The sequence below is a fragment of the Nerophis ophidion genome, linkage group LG25 (genome assembly GCF_033978795.1).
Source record: "Nerophis ophidion isolate RoL-2023_Sa linkage group LG25, RoL_Noph_v1.0, whole genome shotgun sequence".
In the NCBI taxonomy this organism is placed as follows: domain Eukaryota; kingdom Metazoa; phylum Chordata; class Actinopteri; order Syngnathiformes; family Syngnathidae; genus Nerophis; species Nerophis ophidion.
The window spans coordinates 25164760-25191679 of NC_084635.1; the positions used below are offsets into that span (position 1 = coordinate 25164760).

General features: G+C 38.0%; 1 protein-coding gene across 1 annotated transcript; it reads left to right on the top strand.

Annotated features, from left to right (window-relative positions):
• The first annotated feature begins 4652 nt into the window (after nucleotides 1-4652).
• On the top strand, nucleotides 4653-25211 carry psmd13 (proteasome 26S subunit, non-ATPase 13). Its single transcript, XM_061887000.1, has 13 exons — nucleotides 4653-4869; nucleotides 5636-5714; nucleotides 11095-11129; nucleotides 11237-11292; nucleotides 11362-11405; nucleotides 11492-11578; nucleotides 13951-14122; nucleotides 14207-14286; nucleotides 14375-14500; nucleotides 19733-19795; nucleotides 20383-20463; nucleotides 20653-20769; nucleotides 24951-25211. The coding sequence occupies exons 1-13, from the start codon at nucleotides 4769-4771 to the stop codon at nucleotides 25044-25046; spliced, it is 1137 nt and encodes a 378-aa protein (XP_061742984.1). The 5' UTR covers nucleotides 4653-4768; the 3' UTR covers nucleotides 25047-25211.
• The last annotated feature ends 1709 nt before the right edge of the window (nucleotides 25212-26920 follow it).

The following is a 26920-nucleotide window of genomic DNA, read 5'->3' on the forward strand; positions in this document are numbered from 1 at the left end:
CAAAAAAGCTGTGAAAACAACGATGCTGTGTTCCAAATTTAAGTTATTTACTGAAATGGAGTGAACCTATGGCTTTGCACTTTGTTAATTATATATATATATATGTATTTGTATTCTATTTCAGTTACTTTGAATTTACAGCCCCCTGGCGCTGTTTTGTACTGTTTTTGAACTTTTTTGGATTATTGTTTCTTGTCTGTTTGTACATGTTGAAATTTCTAAATTAAGATTTAAAAAAAAATTACCATACATGAAAGACTACGGTGAGAGTAGTAGTTATAATAAACTATTCATTTATTCATTCATTTGTTATTTATCTCCTTCATTGATGTGCATCTTTGATCGATAGACAATTTTAACTCAATTATACAATTTTTCATTTACACACCAATGCCTGAGAAGGAGCAGGATGAATAAAAATCTTATATTTTCCTGCCTCCTTCAACATTATACGTAGTCTTACTTAATGGATATTGTACAAACCAACAAATACATCTAGATGTAATGAAAACAAAAAACTTCATGAAGTACAAACCAAACCAAAAAAAAATAATAATATTGATATACACCTCGCGGAATGATACAAAACAAATACAAAACCAGACAAAAAAATAAGTGAAATAATAAATAAAAGAATAAAAAGCAAAATGTAAACACTTATGGCTGTCCATATGATCTTATTTGTCAGGCTTGCCACTGACAGTATGTTTGTGTTTTAGTTTTTCCTCTGTGTGTTTAGTATTTCCTGTCCTTAGTTCTTGTCAGCACTCTTACTTTGGTTCAGCTTCCTGTTTGTCTCCCTGAGTGCTTTGTTTCCTCTCAGCTGCGGCTAATTGGCACCTGGCCACACCTGGTGTCAATCAGCCTGCTCCTATTTGTACCTGCTTTCTCTTCCAGTCAGTGCTGGATTATTGATTTGTCTTGTTGATGATTTCCGTATTGTCGCTCCTGTCGTGTCGTTTTATGTCGAGTAATTGCAGCGTAGCGGTAAGCTATCTTTCGGTATCTGTTTGTAGCTTACTGTTTTTTGTTCCCTGCTTCCGTTTTGTTTTCACTCTACAAGTAACGACTTCTGTTTTCCTTTTTGCTACCCGCTAGCTTCCACGCTAGGCCCCTTTTTGTTTCTTGCTAGCTTCCATGCTAAAGACCCTTTTGTTTGTTATCTGCCTCGTGCGCGTCCTTTGTTAGTACCATTTTGTTTGTACTTATTCTATGTTTTAATTAAATTATATTTTCTCACTCCATGCCTGCCGCCACCTCTGCATCTTGGGGTTCGTCACAAACTATCTCTGACATTATTGTTCTGTCTTTATATATTTTTTAAAATTGGAATGTATTTCTACAATCTTTTATCTCATTGTAAAGAGAATTCCATAGTTTAACCCCACCACTGATGTACACATTTGTTTTAAAGTTGTCCTTGAACACTGATGTTTGAAATGACCTTTTCTTCTATCCTCTGTATTCTCAGAAGTGATGACAATCATTTTTGGTAAATTTGCTAGTAATGTTTTACTTTTAGCCTTAAACATGACACATGATTTCTGTAGCTTTACTAGCTCCTTTAGTTTCAATAAACCAGAATTAATCAATAAAATGTTAGTGTGTAATCTACTTTATGAATAATCCTTATAGCTCTTTTCTGCAGTTGATGCAATGCCTTTATGTTAGTCTTATATGTGTTCCCCCACACTTCCACACAGTAGCTGATATATGGCAATATAAGTGCAGCATGATATACGCATTGCCCTATAACAGTGGTTCTTAACCTGGGTTAGACGGAGGCTCCGCCGCGGAGGTCAAGACACACCCGACTCATGGGTAAATAAAAACTTCTCCCTATCGGCTTTATGGATACGGCAACAGCAGAACTCAGACTGATTTCCATGTGTGTAATTTGTTGTGAGTTCATGCACTGTGTTGGTTTTGTTCTTTGAACAATGTGATGTTGATGGACGGTTCATTTCGTGCACCAGTAAAAAAAAAAAACATAACTTTTGTCTTGAATTTGAAAAAAAAAACGTTTAATTTTTCACTAAAGAAGGGTTCGGTGAACGCACGTATCAAACTAGTGGGGTTCGGTATCTCCAACAAGGTTAAGAACCACTGCCCTATACTCCAACACATTTTACCTTGTTTAATATAAAAATACTCTTAGATATCTTATTCCGTACATGTGCAATATGAGATTTCCATGTCATCCAGTATCATTCCTAAAAATCAAAGTCCAGAAACCCATCCATCCATCCATTTCCTACCGCTTATTCCCTTTGGGGTCACGGGGGGCGCTGGTGCCTATCACAGCTACAATTGGGCGGAAGGCGGAGTATACCCTGGACAAGTCGCTACCTCATCCCAGGGCCACACAGATAGACAGACAACATTCACACTCACATTCACACACTAGGGCCAATTTAGTATTGCCAATTAACCTATCCCCAGGTGCATGTCTTTGGAAGTGGGAGGAAGCCGGAGTACTCGGAGGGAACCCACGTAGTCACGGGGAGAACATGCAAACTCCACACAGAAAGATCCCGACCCCGGGATTGAACCCTGACTACTTGGGCCTTCGTATTGTGAGGCAGACGCACTAACCTAAGGGTGTCAAACTCATTTTAGATCAGGGGCCACATGGAGAAAAATCTACTTCCAAGTGGGCCGGACTGGTAAAATCACGGCACGATAACTTAAAGACAAATTTTGATTGTTTTCTTTGTTCAAAAATAGAAGAAGCACATTCAAAAAATGTACAAATCATAATGTTGTTGTTTTTTTTTTTTAATTCCCTGTTGCGGTTCATAGTATGCTATCTTTATTTGTCGTTATTTATATTTTCTGAATAAATGATGTGATAATGTTCATTAGTCAACTCATTGTTGTTGATTTTCAATCTATCAAGATAAAGAATTATGTCAAAATGAAATTACAGTATGTTATTAATGTAGTTTGCTCATTTTCCTCAACTGATGTACCAACACAGTGGTTCTCAACCTTTTTTCAGTGATGTACCCCCTGTGAACATTTTTTTGATTCAAGTACCCCCTAATCAGAGTAAAGAATTTTTGGTTGAAAAAAAAGAGATAAAGAAGTAAAATACAGCACTATGTCATCAGTTTCTGATTTATTAAATTGTATAACTTTTGTAGTGGTCTTTCTTGAACTATTTGGAAAAAAAGACATAAAAATAACAAAAAAACTTGTTGAAGGATAAACAAGTGATTTAATCATAAATAAAGATTTTTACACGTAGAAGTTATCATCAACTTAAAGTGCCCTCTTTGGGGATTGTAATAGAGATCCATCTGGATTCATGAACTTAATTCTAAACATTTCTTCACAAAAAAGAAATCTTTAACATCAATATTTATGGAACATGTCCACAAAAAAATCTAGCTGTCAACACTGAATATTGCATTGTTGCATTTATTTTCACAGTTTATAAACTTACATTCATATTTTGTTGAAGTATTATTCAATAAATATATTCATAAAGGATTTTTGAATTGTTGCTATTTTTAGAATATTCAAAAAAAATCTCACGTACCCCTTGGCATACCTTCAAGTACCCCCAGGGGTACACGTGCCCCCATTTGAGAACCACTGTACTAACATCATGTGGTTTATTTTGTACATATGTAGCATCATCTATAACGGGGGTAGGGAACCTATGGCTCTTGAGCCGGATTTGGCTCTTTTGATGAATGCATCTGGCTCTCAGATAAATTTTAGCTGACATTGCTTAACACGGTAAGTAATGAATAATTCCGCTGGTAATCACAGTGTCAAAAATACCGTTAAAAATATAAAACATTCGCATACATTTTAATCCTACCATCCGGTTTCTACTGCACCTGTCCAAGAAGTTGCTTTAATGGTAAGAAGTTTTTCATTTATTGTTGGTTAGCTTCAGAATAACAATGTTATTAAAAAAGAATAAGACTCTTGTTATACTCTAAAAATGTTGGTCTTATTTAAAAATACACGCATTTGGTTGTATTCAGTCTTAAAAAAATATATTATATGTCTCTCACGGAAATACTTTTGAAAATATGTGGCTTGTATGGCTCTCTCAGCCAAAAAGGTTCCCGACCCCTGATCTACAAAGATACAAACAATTGCTATTGTGACATCTATTGGACACATTTAGGACAGCTGTTTCCTTAATTCAAAAATTTCAGGTTAATTTTAATACTTAGCAAACTCATCCTGCGGCGGATAAAACCTGTTCGCGGGCCTGATCCGGCCCTCGGGCCGCACGTTTGACACCCCTGCACTAACCCCTCCGCCAAGTTCAGAAACCCTTTCAATATCAATTCCATCTATTGACAGTTTGATCGTTTCCTATCCCTTTTCATCTTACAAAAAACATAAACTTTGTTTTTTAACATTTAATGATAATTTATTGACATCAAACCATCTCTTAAGTTTAATCATTTTCTGTTCAATAAGGATTGGTAACGCTTTTAAGTCATGTCCCGAACTATACAATAAAACACATTTCAATAACTTTGATACCTCACGTAATAAACTAAATTAACATGTACGCATCCAATCGTTATTTACTCAATTTAAATATGTATCTATAAAAAACATGTCTATAATATTACGAGGACAGCAGTGGGTCATACGTTTTATGTAACTGGCTGCGCTTTCTTATCCCACAATGCATTGCGGCAACCACGGTAGCCCAACAACACCACAAGCTAGCTGACGTTAGCTGTAAAAAAAACCCTACAGGAGTTAAATTTATTTGTATTTTGTCGCCATAATGAAAGATGTCGGCGGGTTCCTCAAACAACAGCAGAGTAACAGCTCCACTCCGGAGATGGCGACTGAGTGGCACACTTTGGAGGATTTGTACAACAAAAGGTAAAAATCTACTAGCCCATTGAAGTGAAATGCTCGCTGAGTCATGGGCAGAACTAGCAATAGCCACATTCTAACAGCTCTTTTTGCTCGTAATATAAACGAAAACGTTTCCCCACTGCATTAAATACGCTAATTGTGTGTTTTAGTTTGAGTTCTTAGCAGGAACGTTGGATACGCAGAGGAAGTGAACTAGTTTACAGCAAGTTTGAAGGCTAACGGTTATTGCAATAAGGTAGCACGGTGGAACAGGGGTTAGTGCATGTGCCTCGCAATACGAAGGTCCTGAGTAGTCCTGGGTTCAATCCCGGGCTCGGGATCTTCCTGTGTGGAGTATGCATGTTCTCCCCGTGACTGCGTGGGTTCCCTCCGGGTACTCCGGCTTCCTCCCACCTCCAAAGACATGCACCTGGGGATAGGTTGATTGGCAACACTAAATGGTCCCTAGTGTGTGAATTTGAGTGTGAATGTTGTCTGTCTATCTGTGTTGGCCCTGCAATGACTTGACGACTTGTCCAGGGTGTATACCACCTTCCACCAGAATGCAGCTGAGATAGGCTCCAGCGACCCCAAAAGGGGCAAGCGTTAGAAAAATGGATGGATGGATGGTTATTGCAATGAAGAGTAGTGATAAAGTTTTCCAAAGGTATAATCTGCCTACACATTACACGTTTACCTTGTTTAGCCAAACGCACTGCCCATTGACTCTGTCCTGACCATCTTTTACCTCTTGTCTATGTGACTGACTGTAATTCATTTCATTTGACAGGCTGTGGCATCAGCTAACACTGAAATTGACAGACTTCGTTAAAGAGCCCTGCTTTAAAACCGGAGATGGCCTAATACAGGTAAAAACACTCTATACAATCGCTTTTGACATAGGGCTGGGCGATATGGCCTTTTTTAAATATCTCAATATTTTAGGCCATATATCAATACACAATATATATCTCAATAATTTGTCTTAGCCTTGAATTAACACTTGATACATATGATAACAGCTGTATGATGATTCTATGTGTCGACATTAAAACATTCTTGTTCATACTGCATTAATATATGCTCATTTTAAACTTTCATGAAGAGAGGGAAATTACAACTAAGTCAATTGACCAAAACTTTATTTATTATACATTTAGTAAAGGGGAACATTATCACAATTTCAAAAGGGTTAAAACCAATAAAAATCAGTTCCCAGTGGCTTATTTTATTTTTTTGTTTTTTTCAAAAATTTAATTAAAAAGCTTTAAAGTGCCTTATTTTCACTCTCTCGAAGCCACTGTTCATTTCCTGTGACGTCATACAGTGCTGCCAATACTAACAAACAATGGCGGATACCACAGCAAGATATAGCGACATTAGCTCAATTTCAGACACGGATTCAGACTCTGATTTCAGCGGTTTAAGCGATTTAACAGATTACGCATTTATTGAAACGGATGGTTGGAGTATGACACTGGAGCAACTTAAATCCGTCGATTGGTATGTGTTTTTTTGGCATTAATTGTGGGAGGAGAGAAAGGCTGGATGTAAATATAGCTACAAATGAAGCATAATGCTGCAATATGTACGTACAGCTAGCCTAAATAGCATGTTAGCAGCGATTAGCATGCCGTGCTAATCGATGCACATTCTACGTAAATCAACTTGAATCCGTCCCTGATCGTGTTGTTACACCCTCCGACAACACACCGACGAGGCATAATGTCTCCAAGGTACCGGAAAACAGTCGGAAAAAACGGAAGATAACAGAGCTAATTTGAGTTGATGCGTGTGATGTGGTAGGGAAAAAATGGCGTTGACTACCTAGGTGACGTCACGTTCTGACGTCGTCACTCAGAGAGCGATAAACAGAAAGGCGTTTAATTTGCCAAAATTCACCCATTTATAGAGTTCGGAAATCGGTTAAAAAATATATGGTCTTTTTTCTGCAACATCAAGGTATATATTGTCGCTTACATAGGTCTGGTGATAATGTTCCCCTTTAAGAAGTGGCACAAACATTCATGTAATTTCAAAACAGAAAGTGCAAGATTGTCAGATACATTTTAACACAAGCTATTGGTGCACTTTGGTGCATGATGTCAATAAGATGACATATCAAAACAACACTAAATTAATGTGCACTTTTTGTACAGAAGGCCACTACGATAGTTAAAAACAAATAAAGTGCACTTTTGTGCATGATGTCACAAGATAATTCAATAAGTGTCAAATAAAAATGAGCTGCATAATAGGAAATCAAATAGTGTATGGCCTTTGCAATGTGGTAGTTTACTGCGGACATTATCTCCTTTTGTTGTTAACTGTTTTTTTCATACGGTGTTAATGTGGAAATGTTTGCCTCAGTATTTTCTTGGTGTGGCACCGAATGGAGGTGTTGAAAAGCGGAGTAAGCTGTCTTCATTCTCTAGCAGGTGACTTTTAAAATGATGCTACATATTAGCAGTAATGCTACTTTCGGTAGCAACGCTTGTGTCCCACACTTGACAAATTAAAGTTGTCTATTCGACATATTCCCGCTTGAAGCCGAACCCCCGCCAGACAATGGACCCCCTGCTGTTTTTCTTGGGAATTAATTATTCCTTCAGTTGTTACTAGATTCGCAACTTCTTTCTCTTGTATTAACACTCGCACGGCTTTGCTAGCATCACAGCTAACGTTACCCATGCTGCTACCTCTCTGCTCCGCGAGGGGGTATACGTATGTGACGTATGACGTGACAGTATGTGACGTGTGTAAGAAGATGCGCTTACTGTCTGTGAGAAGGAGACACAAGAAGGAGTGGGAAAAGCCTGTAGTAGTGTAATGCATGAGAACGTACGTATACTCGAATATCACGATATAGTTATTTTCTATATCGCGCAGAGACAAAACCGCAATATTTCGCGTATATTGATATATCGTCCAGCCCTATTTTGACACACTGTATATCTTAAGGCAGACCTGGGCAAATTAAGGTCCGGGGGCCACATGCGGCCCTTTAAGCTTTTCAATCTGGCCCGTCGGGCATTCTCAAATATTTTTTCTAGATCTTTCAGATGGAAAGTGTAGCTGCCATTATGATGTGTAGTGATGTTTTCAAATTACCATGAGTCTTGAACTATACAACATATTTCAATGGTTGGAATCTGTGCTTTTGTATGATGCTTTAGTGACTAGTGTTGTCCTGATACCAATATTATTTTGATACTTTTTGGTACATTTCGATACTTTTCTAAATAAAGGGGCCCAGAAAAATAGCATTGTTGGCTTTATTTTAACAAACAATCTTAGGGTGTGGCGAACCGGTACTTTTCAGAGGCGGTATGGTACCGAATATGATTCATTAAAATCGCGGTACTATACTATTAGCCGTATACCGTACAACCCTACTAGTTACTATGTTAATCTACGTCACAGCAGGTCAGACGAGGCACCTAGCAGTGTGGGTGGGGAGCGTTTCCACAGAGTGTTTCCAAAACGGCCAGCCTGGAATATGTGGGTGTCAGGGACAAACGTGGAAGAAGATTTTTACAAGAAAGTTCTAAAGCTTAGTTATGTATCATGTATATAAAAATGTTGATGTTTTTTGCTGTGTTTTTTGCATTTTTGTTGCATTTGGCTTGATTGTAAAATATGTCGATTGAGGGGGTGTGATGTTCATATATTCTCAATATTCAGGGTTTTATCGTTCATAGAAAAAAAAACTCCATTGCATTTTAAGGCGATCTGTCATAACATTTTTACCATTCAATCAGACTTTATTGTGAGGTTTTGTATTATTTTTTATAAAAATAGATATTCCGGCCCCCAGACACATTTTTTTCTCTCAATTTGGCCCCTTAGTCAAAATAATTGCACAGGCCTGTCTTAAGGATCATACTTGCGAACATAAGAAAAGGCTGTACTTTAGAGTAGCCAGTGTATCGAAGTATATTTTTACTATCCACAGAAAATGACACCACACACATCATTATAGTCCAAATAACTTGCAAACAAGTTGGTAGCAAGTTAATTGTCTTCAGTCAAGCATGGTAATGGTACTAGTAGTGTAACGGTCTGGCTGGCGTGGGGTTGCGCCAGTGCTGATTGTGGAGCTGTAGTTTGAAGGGAAATAGAAACTATAACTGAATTTTGATGTCCTAACAAGTAGTCCTGAGTTAAGTCCCGGGCTCGGGATCTTTCTGTGTGCAGTTTGCATGTTCTCACCGTGACTGCGTGGGTTCCCTCCGGGTACTCCGGCTTCCTCCCACCTTCAAAGACATGCACCTTGGGATAGGTTGATTGGCAACACTAAATTGGGCCTAGTATCTGAATGTGAGCGTGAATGTTGTCTGTCTTATCTGTGTTGGCCCTGTAATGAGGTGGCGACTTGTCCAGGGTGTACCCCACCTACCGCCCGAATGCAGCTAAGATAGGCTGCAGCGACACCAAAAGGGACAAGCGGTAGAAAACGGAAGGAATGGATAAAGCGGTGCCTAAAACAAGAAACAAGTCTATATTCCAACATAACAATGCCATATCCCATGTGTGCACTTGTCAGGCATATTTTTATTTTCCAATGTATCCACTGGGTTTTAAAAAAGTTTAAATCCAATGATTTGAATTTAAGGCCTTACTATGTCTAAAATGATCATAAAATCTCATAAAATATCTTTAACACAACTTCCATTAATATTGTTTTTATTTAAAACATGCATGAACTTCAGTCTTGCTTTTAAATGTTTTGATTTTTGAGGACGCTTTTTAACTACAAAACAGAACCAACCTGTGCTGCCCTGGTCGGAATAATCCTGCACCATCAGTTAGTGTGCTGTGCTGTGCGGACAAAACTAAACGAAAGCCCACAGCAAAGCCGAATCACTTTCATAAAATGGATAAGTGCAGGTTCAACGATTTGCGGCTCCAGAACGATCAATTTAATTCAATTTTGAAGTTGGTGAATGGAAACATATAAAGTGTTTAGGACTCTGATGTGAAGCCATCGAGCAGGGAAGCGTTTGTAAACATTGCCGTGAAAGTGAATGAAATGATCTTGAAAAAGTCAAAAATCCATGATAAGTCTCTATCGAAAGCTGCTGAAAAGCCACAAACACTTGCACAACTAGACAAAGATCAACTTAAACCCTCCAAAAAAGTGTTATGTGGGCTAAGTGGTGCCAATTGCCTAGAGAGTTTAAAATGAGCTGTTTACTGGTGAAATCATACTATTACTAACAGTAAGCACGCTAATTTCTCTGTAGTAATAGTAGTGTACTCACATTAGATTGTAATATAATTCTCATATTATTTCCGTTATTTATTCTAATATTTTCAGCTCAGCTTGTAATGTCTAATCTTTTCTCAAAGTTCATCCAGAAACTGATATTAAAAGCTATGAAGGCTGTCTGTTTAGTGTTTACACTCAGTTAATGGTGAGGTGAGGAAAGCAAGAAAGATTTGCCAATGTCATCTTGTCATGCTTAAATATAAACTATTCCTTTTTTATTAGTGAAGTGAATATGTTGATGTTTAACAGCAATATGTTTTAAATAAGTCACCAAAACGGGTAAACATGTATTCATACATACCAGATACAAAATGAGCCGAGTACGTTTGACTGTTATCCACATTATTTATATCCAAATTCTGTTTTAGGCTTGCAAGCAATAATCACCTTCTTTCTTTTTTGACAATCCCGCTTTGTTTCATTTTTTCACAACTTTGTGCAGTTACAGAAGTAGTACTGTTGCCGTCTTATCTGTTTGTTCAATTCTGACAGCCACAAAAACACTGCAGATGTTAACCATCTAGCTTTGGCAGCGATGCGAACTCTCCCTTTCACAACATATTGGTGTGCTTTCCTCTACCATTGCTGATGTTCTGGTTGGTGTTGCATTAAAACACTTGATATCAAGCACAGTGCACTTTTTTGCAATAAAACAGTTTTATGGCAAATCTGAAAATGGCTGACTCGGGCGGAAGGTGGTGTAAACCTTGGACAAGTCGCCCCCTCATCACAGAGCCAACGCATATAAACATTCACATTCACACACTCAGGCCAATTCAATGTTGCCAATCAACCTATCCCCATGTGCATGTGCAGAAAAATGAAAATGAGGGCTATTCATTACAATATGTTGCTGAGTAGCAATATAAAAAAAAATATATAATTTTTGTCCCAAATACTAGTGGAAGATATGGCATAATTTTATTGTCATTAAAATGAACGTCACACATGTTAACTGTCTATTTTTTCTTTTACAGCTTTATGAGAACTTCCTCAATGACTTTGAACACAGGTGCACACGCCAAATAACTAACCCACCATCCACCTGTATCACACTTGCACTTTCCCCCCATGTATTTCTCCTTGTTTTTAACGTGTTGTTCTTTCTCCCTTTTGCAGAATCAACCCTTTATCCCTCATGGAGATCATTCTCTTTGTTGCCAGACAAATGTCAGGTAAGTCCAGAATCATGTGATTTATTTTGTATGATTGATTTAAGGTGTTAAGAAAATGTTTGTTTCCAGATCCCAAAGATGCCATCACTTTTCTAGAAAAAACCCAGGAAAAAGTAGGTTCAGCAATACAAATTTCATCTGCATTTGTGATACAAATGACTCAATATGCACAAACTGGATGTGTCTCGGTTTGGTCCAGGTGAAAAGCAGCGATGAAGCTGTCATTCTCTGCAAGACATCAATTGGCAGTCTCAAGCTTGAGATCAATGATCTTCCAGCAACTAAGGTAAGAATGAAGAACTGTTATATTTGGTATGAAAAAAACATCACATTAACACATTGCAGTATATTGCTCCTTCTACTAACAAGTTTCACCATTAGAGTTATTTGGGATGTTAGCTGTATTTATTTATTTTTTTTGCGTTGAGTTGCAAGCCAAAATAAGGATTATGATTCAGCTTCAGATACCCCATCCAGGGTATCCGCGGATCCTTAAAAAATCTTAAAAAGTCTTAAATTCATGTGTCTAAAATTAAGGCCTTAAAAAGTATTAAATTTATTAGAAATTCCTAAGATGGTCTTAAATTCAGTACTCAATGGTCTTAAATTGTCGGGCCAGTTTTTTTTTTTTTTTCGGGGCACGTCTTTGAGTAAAAGTAAGGGATTTCAGTGTCTGTCGCGCGCATAGTCAGGTCGCGCGCGGACTCCTTCCTTTCTTCCTCGCGTCCCGCCTTTCAGTCAGCATGGGGAAATGCAAGTATTGCGAGCGTTGGCTGGAGGACAGCCGGTTTAAAAGCTGTCTTAAACCTGTTGCCAATCCCGAGGAGGCCAGGTGCATACTTTGTAAGAGGGATTTCAAACTTGGCACCATGGGAATTAGAGCGGTCGAATCGCACATGCAGTGCGGTAAGCATAAAATCGCGGCAGAGAGCCAAAAACAAACACCGGGCATCTCTCAGTTTTGCGTGGATCCAGCGCCAACGCCCCCCCAGCTAGCAACAACTGCCGCTAGCAGCACTGACCTGACACTAATCTTCGGCGGGACAGCATCATTAAAATCCGAGGTGTTATGGATCTTGCACACTGTGGTGAAACATCAATCCTACACCTCAAATGATGGGATTGGTGATCTTTTTCGTGTGATGTTTCCTGATTCTCAGGTTGCTAATAAATTTTCCTATTGAAAGGATAAAACGGCATATATTACGAGAAAAGGATTAGCACCTCACATCCAAAACCTGCTCTTCGACCAAGTCAACGGGTCTCGGTATGTGTTAATGAAATGTAATTTATTTTTACCCTCACCTCGGTTATTATGTTTTTACTGGCCTTGGTGTTGGTTTGTTTGTTTTAGATGTCAAATTTTTTGGATCTCTCAAGATTTTTAATAAGCTGTTTGGCAAAGTGGTGCTTATCAGTTTGTTTAATAATAAACATAGAAAAAGTAAATTGACTGATTGTCATTGAGGTTGTAGTACAGTGGGATCCCCAACCATTGCTTTTATTTATAGATTTTTTATTATTTTTTTCGGTCTTAAATTTCATTGAAGGTGGCATTAAAAAGGTCTTAAAAAATCTTACATTTTACTTGCTGAAACCTGCAGATACCCTGCCATCACTACAAATACTTGAAATAACCAGTTTATTGTAGTACATTTTGTTATTTTGTTTTATACCGCAATATTTACTTAAAAGTAAACTTAAATTTTTTTGACTGGCTTGCAGTGCATGTGAATTAATTTAATTAATTTCTGTTTAAAATTCAACTCATAAATCAAGGGGTTTTACGGGCTACACATACCCTTCTTTTACTCACAATTTTACAGATAGTAATTTTTGCCGTATTTCCTAGCGCATGCTTACTTTTACCGCAGGGTCAAATTCGTGACGTCACGAGTGACGCTTCCCCTGTCGTCATTTCCAAAATGGCGGACGAGGTTTTTTTTTTTTGCTTTTACTATGTGTAAACCAGGGGTCTTGTTCCACAGCTGTACAGATCACACTGATGGTTGTGATATAAAACAACTTGTCTTTAACACTCTTACTAATAAGCGCCACACTCTGTGAACCCACACCAAACACCATGTTCTCAAGAAATGTGTTTGGTGTGGGTTCACAGAGTGTGGTGAATATTAGTAAGAGTGTTAAAGTTGTTTTATCACAACTATCAGTGTAAAAGGTATGGCTGTTGACCAAGTATGCATTGCAATCTCGCATGAGAAGCAGCGATATGCATGCGTCCGACCGGCACGCAGATAGCATGGTGTAAAGGTGGGCGCGATGACATGTTGTAGAGCAGTGGTCCCCAACCACCGGGCTACGGCCGCAGAATAATTATTGATTTATAATTTTTTTTTTGTATATCACACTCAATTTTTTACTGCATGCCATTGATAAGCGCAGGGGTGATAAGAGGTTTTAAAATTATTAGCGCATGCTTACTTTTACCGCATGCCTTGAATAAGCGCAGGAGTGAGAAGAGGTTTTAAATTAATTAGCGCCCCGGCGGATATTCAAGAAAATACGGTATGTTTAAAAAGATGACTGTGATGATTTTTAAATAGATGTGTCGAATTGAATGCTGTTTTATTCACCACCCTGTTAAAAATGTCCAGATTTCATTGCCTCCTGTTTTTTTGTTTTTTTTCCCTCCCCTAGAAACTTGTTGAAGAAGTTGAGGAAATGTTAAATAATTTGCCTGGTGTTACATCAGTGCACGGCAGGTTTTATGACCTCTCCAGCAAATACTATCGCATCGTTGGGAACCACGCTTCTTATTACAAGGATGCTTTGAGATACCTTGGATGTGTAGACATCAAAGACCTTCCAGGTTAGATCATGATGCATGAAGATAGGAAAATTGAAGCTAAATGAGTTTATCTTGTAAAAATAACCATTGCTGTTGACTTCACAGAGACAGAAAAGCAGGAAAGAGCCTTCACGTTAGGCCTGGCTGGTCTTTTGGGGGAAGGCGTTTACAACTTTGGCGAACTGGTGCGATACTCTTTTGAATCTGTCTTCACTATGTGTTATTTTATCAGTACACTGTGGCATTGAACATGTGTGCTGCTTGTTCTTGCAGCTGATGCACCCTGTGCTGGAGTCCCTAAGGAACACAGACAAACAGTGGCTCATTGATACACTCTATGCTTTCAATGGAGGCAACGTGGAAAAATTCCAGGGCTTCAAGTCTGCATGGGGCCAACAGGCGAGTCAAATTTATGTCATGGATCCCACATATGGATATAAAATACTGTAACATCTGCCTGGGTGTTGAAAAGATGGCAAAGACGTGGTCTATAAACAATCTTTATTTAAACAAACATGTTATTGTGGGCTGAAACCATGCCAAAATCCATCCAAATAATACCTACAAATATCTCCTTAACATCACGTCTGCTTTATTATCACAAAACTTGTTCATCCAATCACTATTCAAGACATTCACGACCTCACAGTCTGAAATGATAGAACTCTGTTTTTAAACTAGGGTTGTCAAACGATAGATTTAAAAAAAATTTTTTTATTTGGATTAATCACAGGTTAGAACTTGCTTGCTTAATTTAAATCAACTTAAAAAAGACAGAGATGCAATTTTATTCTCAGAATGTCATCCAGGAATGATTTTTAAAATATTTTAGTTTAATGCACGTAATTATATGCTCAAAACGTGGTAATAGTTTTATATTAAGTCCTGTCAGGGTGTATTTTAGAGTAAAATTTTCCAGTAAGCACACCGGAAGGAGTCTTCTCACATAGTTTTGCACTTTGTGTATGCATTGACCTTAACACTGACCATATTACTATGGAGTGAAATTACTGCCAAAACTCCACAAACACAAAATAGTTTATTTACTCATGCCCAATGAGTCGCAAATAAAAAAAGAACAACAACAACAATGTTCTTCAATTAAAAATCGATTCCCCCAAAAATTTTTAAGTTAAAATAAGTTTTGCAAGTACAAAAAACATTTGTTCAAATAAAAATGTAATCGAAGTATAAAACCATCTTTTGGCAGTAATATTCCACCCTGTGCATCCATGTTTCACACTCTCCAATGACAGGTAGTCCTGCTGAGTCAATATAAGGCCGTCAGAGGTACTGTTATTTGCGCATGCTGGTGTCTACCAAAATTAACTAAGAAGCGGGTGGGGAGTAAAATGGTCGACAGAAGAAGCAAACTTACAGGTTAACTTACAGGTTGCGCTTGTTTTCCCTCTCTTCTATCCACCATTTTACTCCCCACTCTGCTTTTTTACTTACAGAAAATGATTTTTATACTTTTTAATCATTGTTTTACTCTCAAAAAAATGTTTTTCATTTGCAAATATTTTTTTTTAGTTGAAGAAAATTGTTTTTTACTTGCAAATTGTTGGGCGTCAGGAAAAACATGTTTGTGGAGTTTTAACAGTAATTTCACTCCATGTAGAATAACCCTTGTCACCTTTCACGTAACCATCTACGTTAAAGGTAAAGCAGCATGTATGGTAAAAATACATTTTTATTAATTTGTATATATACATGATTACTGTGATAAGTTTTTTGTGACTAATCACATTAGTTAACTAATTTATTTCTGACAGCTCTAATTGTAACAATTTTGTTTATAAAAAAAAACAAAACAACAACTTACGATTGCAAACATTGGTAGTTGGCAGCTCTGCATCCAGTCAGACATTAGAGCAAGGGTGTTCAAAGTAGACACATTTTGCCCAGCAAGTCGTTCTATTTGACCCACCAAAGGATGGCTTCCCAAATTTAATTCATTTTCATACTGACCTCTATCAAGCTCTCAGTGGAAATCAAACTTGGCAACCAGTTAGCCTTGTGGACATGCCATCAATGATATATGGCGGTATGAGACTAAACTCCTCACTCATGGTGCTGCTGTATGCTTACAAAAGTCCGCTTACAGGTCCTCAATTCCGCCCATAAAACTCAATAAAAAAACATCCAAAAAGCGCAAACAATACTCCATTTTTATTTTGTGACTTGAATAATAACCAAGTATTAGTGATATTGTTATTATAACGCGCTAATGCAGAAAAACTATTTATAGCGGCGCCCTGATCACAAGCTTGTGTGCCAATGTTGACATGGTTGATGGATCAGCTGCTTCCTCGTTTCCTTGCTTGACAAACTTTATTGTAAATCATGCCTCTCACCTGTATAGTAGAGGATTGAGGACATATTCTGACAAGTTGGTACACTTTGACAGCCAATTTAGACTCAGGAATGGCAAGATTGACACGAAATGACCCTTGGTTCCACACCCCTTCTTTAGCAAGAATTGAGTCATTCTTCATCTAAATGGGAATTTATGAACATCCTAGCAGTCGGCATCCTAGTGGCAGCAGACCTTGTACCAAAAGCAGTGTTGGGTTAGTTCAGCGTTTCTCAAAGTGTGGGGTCGGCCCCACTGGTGGGGAATAGAGACATGACAGGTGGGGGGCGAGGAACGGAATGACATTTCACTTAAATATATATATATTTTTTTTATTGTATTCTTAGATTTTTTTTTTTACTATGCTTTCATTTTCTATACACACTGTAAATCACTTTGTGATTCTGTCTGTGAAATCCGTTATATAAATACATGTAAATTACTTATTTTTCCTATAGGCTTTACATTTTTAGGTAGGAGCGAAAGTTTGACAGACATAGCAACAGTAACTAATGGGGGCGAGGCTAAGCAGAACAATCTTTCACGCGGATGGGTAGCAGGCTAATGTGTGGACCACAATTACACAAAATTGATAAATTTGTGACTCGCACCTCAAAGGTCGTCGAGCCAGAGCCTGCAGAGAAACAAAAATCTGACGGGCTTAATCAACCAAAAAGCCAACTGAAAAAATATGATGAAGGGTATCTTGCTCTTGGATTCACGGCAACGGTGGTGGGGGCAGAGGAGAGACCCCTGTGTGTTCTGTGTCTAAAACCGCTAGCAGCAGACAGCATGAGACCCAACAAATTAAAGAGACACCTTGAGACCACACACCCCAATCACGTCAATAAGCCACTTGATTTCTTTCAAAGAAAACTGGCAGAGTAGTTATTTTATTTATTATTGAACTTGATGCAAGTTATACCACAGCTGCACAGTTATTTTATTTATTATTGAACTTGATGTTATTTTATGTTATTGAGTTTGACTGTATACCATTTGAATGTTACTTGATATTCAATAAATTTAAAAATGTTAAGCTTGGCATTAGCGTTCTGTTGGGGCGATGGGGGCAGGTGGGGCTTGAACACTCCCCCTTGTCCAAAGTGGGGGATGACAAAAAAAGTTTGAGAACCACTGGGTTAGTTACTGAAAACCAGTAACTAGTTCCAGTTACTAGTTACTTTATTTCAAAAGTAACTCAGTTACCAACTCAGTTACTTACACCAAAATGTAATGCGTTATTGTAAAAACTAACTATTTAGTTACTTATTTAAAAAAAAAAATTTAGGCTATCATTAATGCCCTTTCAGCCTTCATTTCAGTACTGTTATTGCACTGGAGAATAATACAATCTGTTGATCAACTTGACATGCATTTGCATCACTGAACACATACAAAACACAAAGACAAGATGTTTCAAAGGGCCAATTTATTATAGGCCAGAACAAATTGAAAAAACTAGTTTAAATAGCTGCAACATAACATACATAAGTAACAAACTGCACGATCACATGTCACAACATAGCTGTAAACCTGGCTTCACCCAAGGAAGGCACACATGACATGGCATATAATGTCACTAGATACAGCACACATACTGCTAGACACATGCCTATCCAGGCATTTTTTTTTTCTCAAAGAATTGTGAAATAAAATCATGTCTTCATGAGATCAATACTGTACTGAAGCCCAGAACCTTACGCATTTCCCCAGTTTTAGTTTGGAAATAAGGAAAAATTGTCCTGGCCCACTAGGATCCCTCTTTATGTTTGTGAACTTTATAGTCCATACATTTAGAGTGATGTGATAATCAAACACTCTAGAAGTCTTGAATGAAAGAGTATATAAGTGAATTGACAGTGTGTGTACCTTCAGTGATGAATGATGAGCAGAGGCAGAGTTTGGAGTGTCTTCTTTAGCTTGCTTTCCATTTTTATGTACTCACTGTCCACTGTGTCCAGCTGCCTGAAATCGGGTGACTCCACTGTAGAAATAGCCTGCATGTCTTCTAGCACATACGCTGCAATGGCTCTATCAATGTTGTCCTGGCTAGCAGTCCCCCCGTTAAAATCCAGCCGCTGTGTGTCTCTCTTTACTAGGTTTGTCGAAGCACGTTGCTTTTGTAGCTGTTTCAGCAGATTTGAATTGTTTTGGGCAGTAGACAGGATCTTTGATCCAAGACACAACTTAACTAAAATGTTCTTTTCTTTGTGCTCCACAAAATAGAAGTAGTGAGAATATCTCCATGTTAAGAAACTCCGCTTCGGCTCTGCCATGATGTCTTGTCAGTAAACACAGACGCTACCCCCCCCCCCCCCCCCCCCCCCCCACACACACACACTCACACACACACACACAAAGACCGTGCGGTTCGCCCCTTCCTTGTGACACAGGAACATTCAGAAAAACGACACCGCAGCAATAAAACACACTTGGATCTTCTAACTTTCTAGCCGATACTATATAAAAAAATAAGGTAAAGTAACGCATCATGTAGTTACGGTAACTGTGTTACTGAATATAAATACTGAATATAAAAAAATAACGCGTTGGACTACTAGTTACCGCAGAAAATAACTGCATTCTATTAAGTTGTAAGTTCTATTATTTGTTGCCTCTCATAAACTATGTAATGACCACTAATCAGTGATGTTGGGGAAAAAAGCAAATGTGATGCATTTTTTAAATAATGCACCCCGTTGCCTAAAAAGAGCAAAATAAGTAAATATTACATGTTATTATAAATGTGCCTGTTACTGTATTACATATGTACTTACAGTGTGTATGTGAAACCTTATATGGAGATGTTTGGATGTTTTTTTAGGCAGAATAGAGCAACTCTCATAGACTCCATTGCAAGCAGACTTTTGATCGCCTTTATTTAATATTTAGAATGCATAAAAAATGCATCTCTCATCATGTCTTTCATAATGATTGTGAACGATATGAAAATTCCAAAGAAAGTGCAGTTCCCCTTTAAAGTCTGTGTTTAGTCCACAGGCTATTAGCACATTTTCACTTTGGGTCCTTAGAGGCAAAACGTTTGGGCACCTTTGCATTAGAGGTTCAAAGAACTTCGAGATAAGCAAAGTGCTTTTCAAGAGGGAATGTGTAGTAAAGTTGATTGATTTAATATTTCATTAATTTAACGTATTTAGGTAGATGACACAAAAGCTTGCAAAGTTTTTTTTGTTGAACTCCTATTTTTATAATTCTTCCTTGAGGTTATTAAAATTGAAGAACCTCCCTCTCTCCCTATTTTTTGATTGTAGCCTGACCTTGCAGCACATGAAGCCAAACTGATGCAAAAGATCCAACTCCTCTGTGTGATGGAGGTAAGACTGTAAGGTTCCATTCTAGAAGTGGATATTGGTCTGTTTTTGGGCAGATTTTATTGTCAGAAGGTATTTGGATATGTCATGACTCACTACTATATACTTGGAATTACAAATGTTTTTCTACGGGTACTTAAGCTTTCTCCCATGGTTTAAAAGCATTCATGTCAGGCTACTGACTGGTATAGAGTTCAAGGGGTAGGAATATTAAGAATACTGTACCAACTGACAGACACGGTGGTGGAACACATCAGAATTGGGTGTGTAATTGGTAAAAGCAGGTCCGTGCCAGGTTTAAGTTGACTCTACTAGTTCTGCCAAGGGTAGTCACCAAATATACAGTCATAGTTATACCAAGTGTTTGATGATGGTCACAGAATGTGCTTTGTCTGCGTGAAATATTCCATCAATCAATTATTGTTGTTTTTTTAGATGAAGATGTCTGTCGTTTTCCAGCCTCCAAAAAGACCCATTGGTCTATATATTTAAAATACCCAAATTAATATGATAACAAGTGTATGTACACTTCTGAATAGATCAAAATGAAATTTTTTGCCGTAACAAGCGCTTCTTCTTTGAACTCGCAGATGACTTTCACACGTCCTGCAAACCATCGACAGCTGACCTTCACCGAAATAGCTCAGAGTGCCAAAATTCCTGTAAACGAGGTAGGATGATATATGACAATATTCTAGCAATGCCTCAAGAATGTCTGTAAAACCATTCAAAACATCAACCATAATGATCGCCTAGGAGTTGAAGAATGAATAAACAGGCTGATCTACACATGTGTTTAAAGGTTTTGCTTGGTCTATTATGATACTACATTTTATGTGTTGTGTGTGATTTATGTGCAGGTGGAGCTTCTTGTGATGAAGGCTCTCTCAGTTGGCCTAATTAAAGGTAACATTGACGAGGTAGACCAGAAGGTGCAGATGACCTGGGTGCAGCCTCGAGTGCTAGATCTGAAGCAGGTAACATGTGACTTTATTCCCCAAACAGAGGGTACTTTCATGGAAGGACCCACTCTTGCCCTTCATATATACATTTGCCAATCTTTAATATCACCTGTAAAAGCTCTAGTAAGTGTATTGTAGAAGTAGATCATTCAATCATCTTGCTTTTGGATCTTGTCTATTTTATGCATCCTCAAATATGTACAGTCACCTAAATATTTTACTTGGTGAAGAATGATAATTGTAACTGTCATTATAGAGTGGAACCTTAATTTACAAACTTTATTGGTTCTTGAAGATGGTCCATTAACTGAAACGTTTGTATTGTAAGATTCTAAGTAAACATGCATAGATTTAGATTTAGATTTAGGTTTATTGGTCCCCGTTGGGGAAATTCATTTTCACTGCCGTACATTTATACATATAGACATTACACATCACAAAACAAAAATAACAAAAAGACATCATACATGACCAACGCATTTACAGGCTTTATCAGATGGGTCGGCTGGGCTAACAGGGCGGCTATAGCTGCAGGGATAAGGCTTTTCCTGAGGCGGGCCCTCTGGAATTTGATGGTTCCGTATCTGCGCCCTGATGGTAGTGGGATTATGTATTTGTGGGTCACAGTACAACGATCTTTATTTTTTATCCAAACAACATTACAGCAAGCATTAATGCCAACACATACACAAAAGTCTTGTTAGTGCGCTCCAAAATGTTAACCACTATGTTGCTACAAAAATCCTTGTGTTTGCTAACATTTTTGTTATTGTGATTGTTGAACACTGTGGGAGTTTCGGAGTGATAAACGATCAGTGGCTTTACATACCGGTAGTCTGTATACATGATCAAATAGGCTTGATCATGTATACGGTACTCCCGCCACCCCGCAGGGGGCAACAGCGAGGCACATATGTGTTACAATGAAGCAGCAGTAAGGTGAGTAGAAGACTACTCATTCACTCCTGTGAAAAAAAATCTAAATAAATTGCAAAAATCTGACTTGGTAACAACGGCTGGACAACAAAGTATGAATGTTCTGTCCCGAGCAAGTACGAGGGTCGTTGTTTTCTGGCGGAACTTTCAAGCACACTGATCCAGAGAACTTTCAAGCACACTGATCCAGAGAAGTAGCAACAAAAGTAGAAACCCCAGCATGTAAACTTCATCACAAAACTTGGCCAAATATTTGTAAGTAGATATTATGTATAAAAATATTTAGTTTTTTAATTTCAAGTTATTGAAATTGCTGACTTCGTGATGTATTTTGTACTCGTGGCCGTGATTGTGTAAGTTTTTGTTTGCGAGTAAGTCTGCCAAGCAAACCAGTTTTAATACATCCATCCATTTTCTACCGCTTGTACCTTTTGGGGTCGCTGGAGCCTACCTCAGCTGCATTCGGGCGGAAGGCGTTTACACCCTGGTCGCCACCTCATCGCAGGACTTTTAATACATGTAGCGCTAAATTTGACCAGTGGAAGGTCAAATTTAATTGTGATAAGTCGCATACAGTGTGTCCAATGTTTGGTGTGTAAATGTTGTGTAATTTTTTTGTGTGTACACATTTGTAGTTTATTGTGTGAATACATTAAGACTAAACCTTCTATTTTATTTATTTGAAATACATAATGGAAATTATTTAAAATATACAATGGACGTTATACTTTTGTTATGTGTATTACAAACCTAAATGAAGGAAGAAGTGTAAAGAAATAAAAATAAGGAAGGAAAATAATTTAAAAGAAGGAACATTAATCTTCAACAAAAACTGGAACTTTTTTTTCTTCATGCTTTTAACTAGCTGCACATGCTGGAAACGGGTAGTACAAAACAAACTAAATATCTTTATGCACAAATTATATCTACTCACAAATGTTTGGCCAAGTTTCATGATGAAACTTTCACGCTGAGTTTTCTACCATTGTTGTTGCTTGTCTGGCTCAATGTGTCCGTCGTTTAAAAGGTCCGCCAGGAAACAATGACTGCAGCATTTGCTTGGGGTAGAACATTCATACTTCGTTGTCCAGTAGTTGTTAAGTCAGGTTTTTGCAGTTTATTTAGTTTTTTTTCCAGGTTTTAATGAGTAGTGTGTTCTACTCACCCCACTCCTGCTTAATTGTATGCAGTACTCCCAACTCGCCTGCGGGATGACGGTGGTAGTGCATACAATCATGATCAACCCAAGTTTTATTGTTTTCATCAAGCCCATTTGGGTGATTTTCGGCATGCCAAATAAAAAACATTGACGGGCTGGATGTGGCCTGTGGGCCACAATTTGGATAGACCTGGTTTACAGCATTTAAAAACCTAGAATTGAAAATCCCCGAAAATTTGCGGTTTTAAAAGCTATGATCATCAAAATTATTATAAAGACATTACATATCTCTTTTTGTATGCAATGAGGTAATTTCATATTTTAGTTTCACATTTGAAGTTGAATTGCTGACATGATTGAAATGTTAAACCATATTCTAATTGAATGAGTTTTACCTGTAAAATGGAAATATTTGTAAAAATGTGTTCGGAGGAAAACATGCAACTTTTCTCTGGCTACAATTGAACATTCACCTACCGAAAAAAGAGTGTCTAGTTTGATGAATGGTTGCAAGCTTTTGACCACAAGCATGTTCACTGCTTGGTGACATTCATCTAGCTACAGCAATGAACTGGATCTGCTACTGCCTGCCTCAAAACAAGTCAGCATTTCTCTTGTGTTATTCCTATCAAAATGAAAAAGCATTTGTTTCAAATTAACAACTAGTAACACTAACATTAAAAGCAGTGTTAGTACCTGTTGTATTTACGCCAGGTGACTGCTGATGGGATGACATAAAAGCGGTTCAAAAAGGTGACATTCATTTATAGTTATTGCATGCTGTGTGATCAAATGGTTCAGCATATTGCTTGTATGTCCTCAACTTGATGAAGTAGTAGCTTTGCAATTATTACAAGAAGCGCTGTTATAATCTTTCTTTGTAAAAAGACTTTGGTGTGTTTCTGCCGCCCACCTCATCAAAATGGCTGAGCTTGCGTGTACAGCAGGGGCGCTCACACTTTTTCTGCAGGCGAGCTACTTTTCAATTGACCAAGTCGAGGAGATCTACCTCATTCCTATTTATAATTTATATTTATTTATTTATTTATGAAAGAGACATTTTTGTTAACAAGTTAATGGTGTTTAATGATAATACAAGCATGTTTAACACACATAGATTTCTTTCTTTCATGAAGACAAGAATATAAGTTGGTGTATTTGATTCTGATGACTTGCATTCATTGGAATTAGACAGTGGTGCTGATAACGTCCGCATTTTCAAATGGAGGGAAAAAAGTCCTCCTTTCTGTCCAATACCACATGAAAGTGGTTGGATTTGGCATCTCATTTGTCCAACTTGCATACTCGTTTTTAAACACTTTGTTATGAGAGTAGCATATGTGTGTGGCCCTTTAATGTCTGGCAGCAGGTGAGTGACGTCAGTGACTGTGCGGGTGGGCAAGCAAGTGAGAAAGCGGTCGCTGAGGGCGGGGGAGAAATACATAGGCATCAAACTCCGTAGCTTGCTAGCTTGTGCATGCTAGCTTTCTGAAACTCTTATTTTGTTAGCACAGGCAGGATGAAACAGGTCTTTTATGGTGAAGACAGGAACTGTGCTGTCGGTCTTTAGAGTTTTGACAGTAGGTACGGAGTCTCTAGAAATAAAATGTGTTTCTCTGCGTCCGCCCTGTTAGTGATTTTTTCCTTAAATATGAGCTCGCAGCAGCCAGCGTCATCTCACAAGATCCTCGGGTGCCGAGAATGTCAAACAACTGACGAAAGTGAAGTCTTGGTATGATTGATGATTGCTCATTTTTATGTCTATTTTTTAATGCCTGGCTTGAGATTGACTGACACACCCTCCGAGATCGACCAGTCGATCGCGATCGACGTAATGGGCACCCCTGGTGAACAGGAAGGAATGTCATCAAAATGGCAGTCCCTGATAGCTTCAAGCTGCACGCCAAATGAATGAATAAATGAAGTGTTTGTACGTGAGACATGATTCGCACACAGAAGCATGTTTGGCGTAATGTAAACGCTCATGAACCGAAAACATCACAAATAGAGGTGTTTTGTAAATCAAGGTTCCACAGTATTAAACATGGGGGAAAATATATATATATTTTACCTTTCCATGTTACTCCCCATTTAATTTCAGATCAAAGGTATGAAGGAGCGTTTAGACTTCTGGTGTGGAGACGTTAAGAACATGGCCATGCTGGTGGAGCAGCAAGCCCATGACATCCTCACCTGAACCACCTGCCCACTTCAATCCACGCCACCTCCCTCTCTGACCAGTAATAACTTCTACTCATTTTCTTTCTGTTGGTCTTCAATCCTGATGTTACAGGCACTTCTCATTACCAACTTGTAAATTACACTGTAGTGTTTTACAAATAAATGCTTGTTTGTAACATGATCACAAGCTGGGTTCATATCTGTGCTTTCTCTAGTTCAACAGCGGTACTCGTTTAAGTCGACTACTTGAAAGGTGGGCAACTGTGCCGTGTGCTTTATACTAAAAAAAGTGCCCGCTTTAAACTGTTGTCAACCAAAATTCTGAGACCTCAAGGAGTAATTTCTTTGAAAAAATGGGTAAATTTATGTTGTGTTGTATTGTTAACTTAGTTATCGCTCATTTTTGTAGCAAGCAGACTGATGTTTGGCAGAATAAATAAAAACAAAGAAGGGTGGGAGACGCAGGAGGAATGACATACGCAGAATAACTCAAGTACAGCGGCACAGCTTTCTAAACCAAATGCATAATCTTGGTCATCCTTGATTCAAATAAAAACTCAGAGAATATAATTCTGGAATCTGGTGTCTGCAACACTGGCAGTTTTTTTATTAATTGGAAGGAGAAAAATGCTATAGTATTTGTTCTCTACCTAAGGAAATTAGATAAGCCTCCTGTACATGTTCCATAGGTGAGTAGTGTCAGCAACATAGGAAACTGACACTAAAGACGAGTTACTCCTTAAGCATGTCGGATGGAGACAAAGACCAGGTGATGATGATGGAGGTTTAAAGGCACTACTGCCCTGTTGTCTGCTTGTGGATACAAGTACTGTACTGTATGTCAATGAGGTAGAACTGATGACTGCAATTTAAGCCCATCTGCCCTTCCACATTACGTTTTAAAGATATTTTTTTTGATTTAGAACAATTAGAAAACTCACGCTCCTTTAAATATCTTTATCTGTCTTTTCAATGGATTGAAACATAGCAAGATGATAGCATCAGCTAGGACACCACTATTTAAATGTAACTCGACATAATTGATTCATGAATTATATAGATAGTCTGCGACCCCAAAAGGGACAAGCGGTAAAAAAAGGATGGATGGATAATCAATAGCATATTGATGGGTGTACTATAAAAATAGATTACACAATATTTGCGGTGAAAGGTGTTCTGATAAATGAGCTGATGGTAATTTTTCAAAAACACCTTGCTTCCTGTTAAAAACCTGTGTTTTATTTTAAAACCAGTTTTACAGGAAGTGAATGTGTATGTTTTTTTATCGGCTTTTGATAAGTTCAACACCAAGTCAAACTCTCCTACTTTGTAAATTTCAGCTTTTTTTTTTTTGGAGAGAATAAGTGCTCATAATTGAATCGTCCACCTGGTCATAAGCCGTCCATCCATCCACCCATTTTCTACCGCTTTTCCCTTTCGGGGGTGCTGGAGCCTATTTCAGCTGCGGTGGTTCTCAATTATTTTCGTATCTCCCCTCCTTGGGGGGACAGAATGTTTTCACGCCCCTGTGAAGTGAATGTTTATTTAGCCCTATGTGTCAAGATAGTCATATGACGCCACAGGTTTTTTAAATAAATGTTTTTAATTTGTCCTCAAATATTGTATAATATGATACGTTGTGTTGCTATTACTTTCTGGGATAAATGATCTGATCACATGGTTTGGAAAGAAACGCTGATTTCTGATATGATTTTAAATAGAACGTCACCCTTTTTGGAATGCATTTAAAGGTTTGAGAAAATATCTGAATGTTTTAAGAAATATGTCTTAACAATTGGGGAAATACCAAAGCCCCATGCCACTTTACCTAATTAACCACAGCACCACCTAGTGGTTACGAGTCTTAGCTGTATAGCAGGGGTCGGGAAC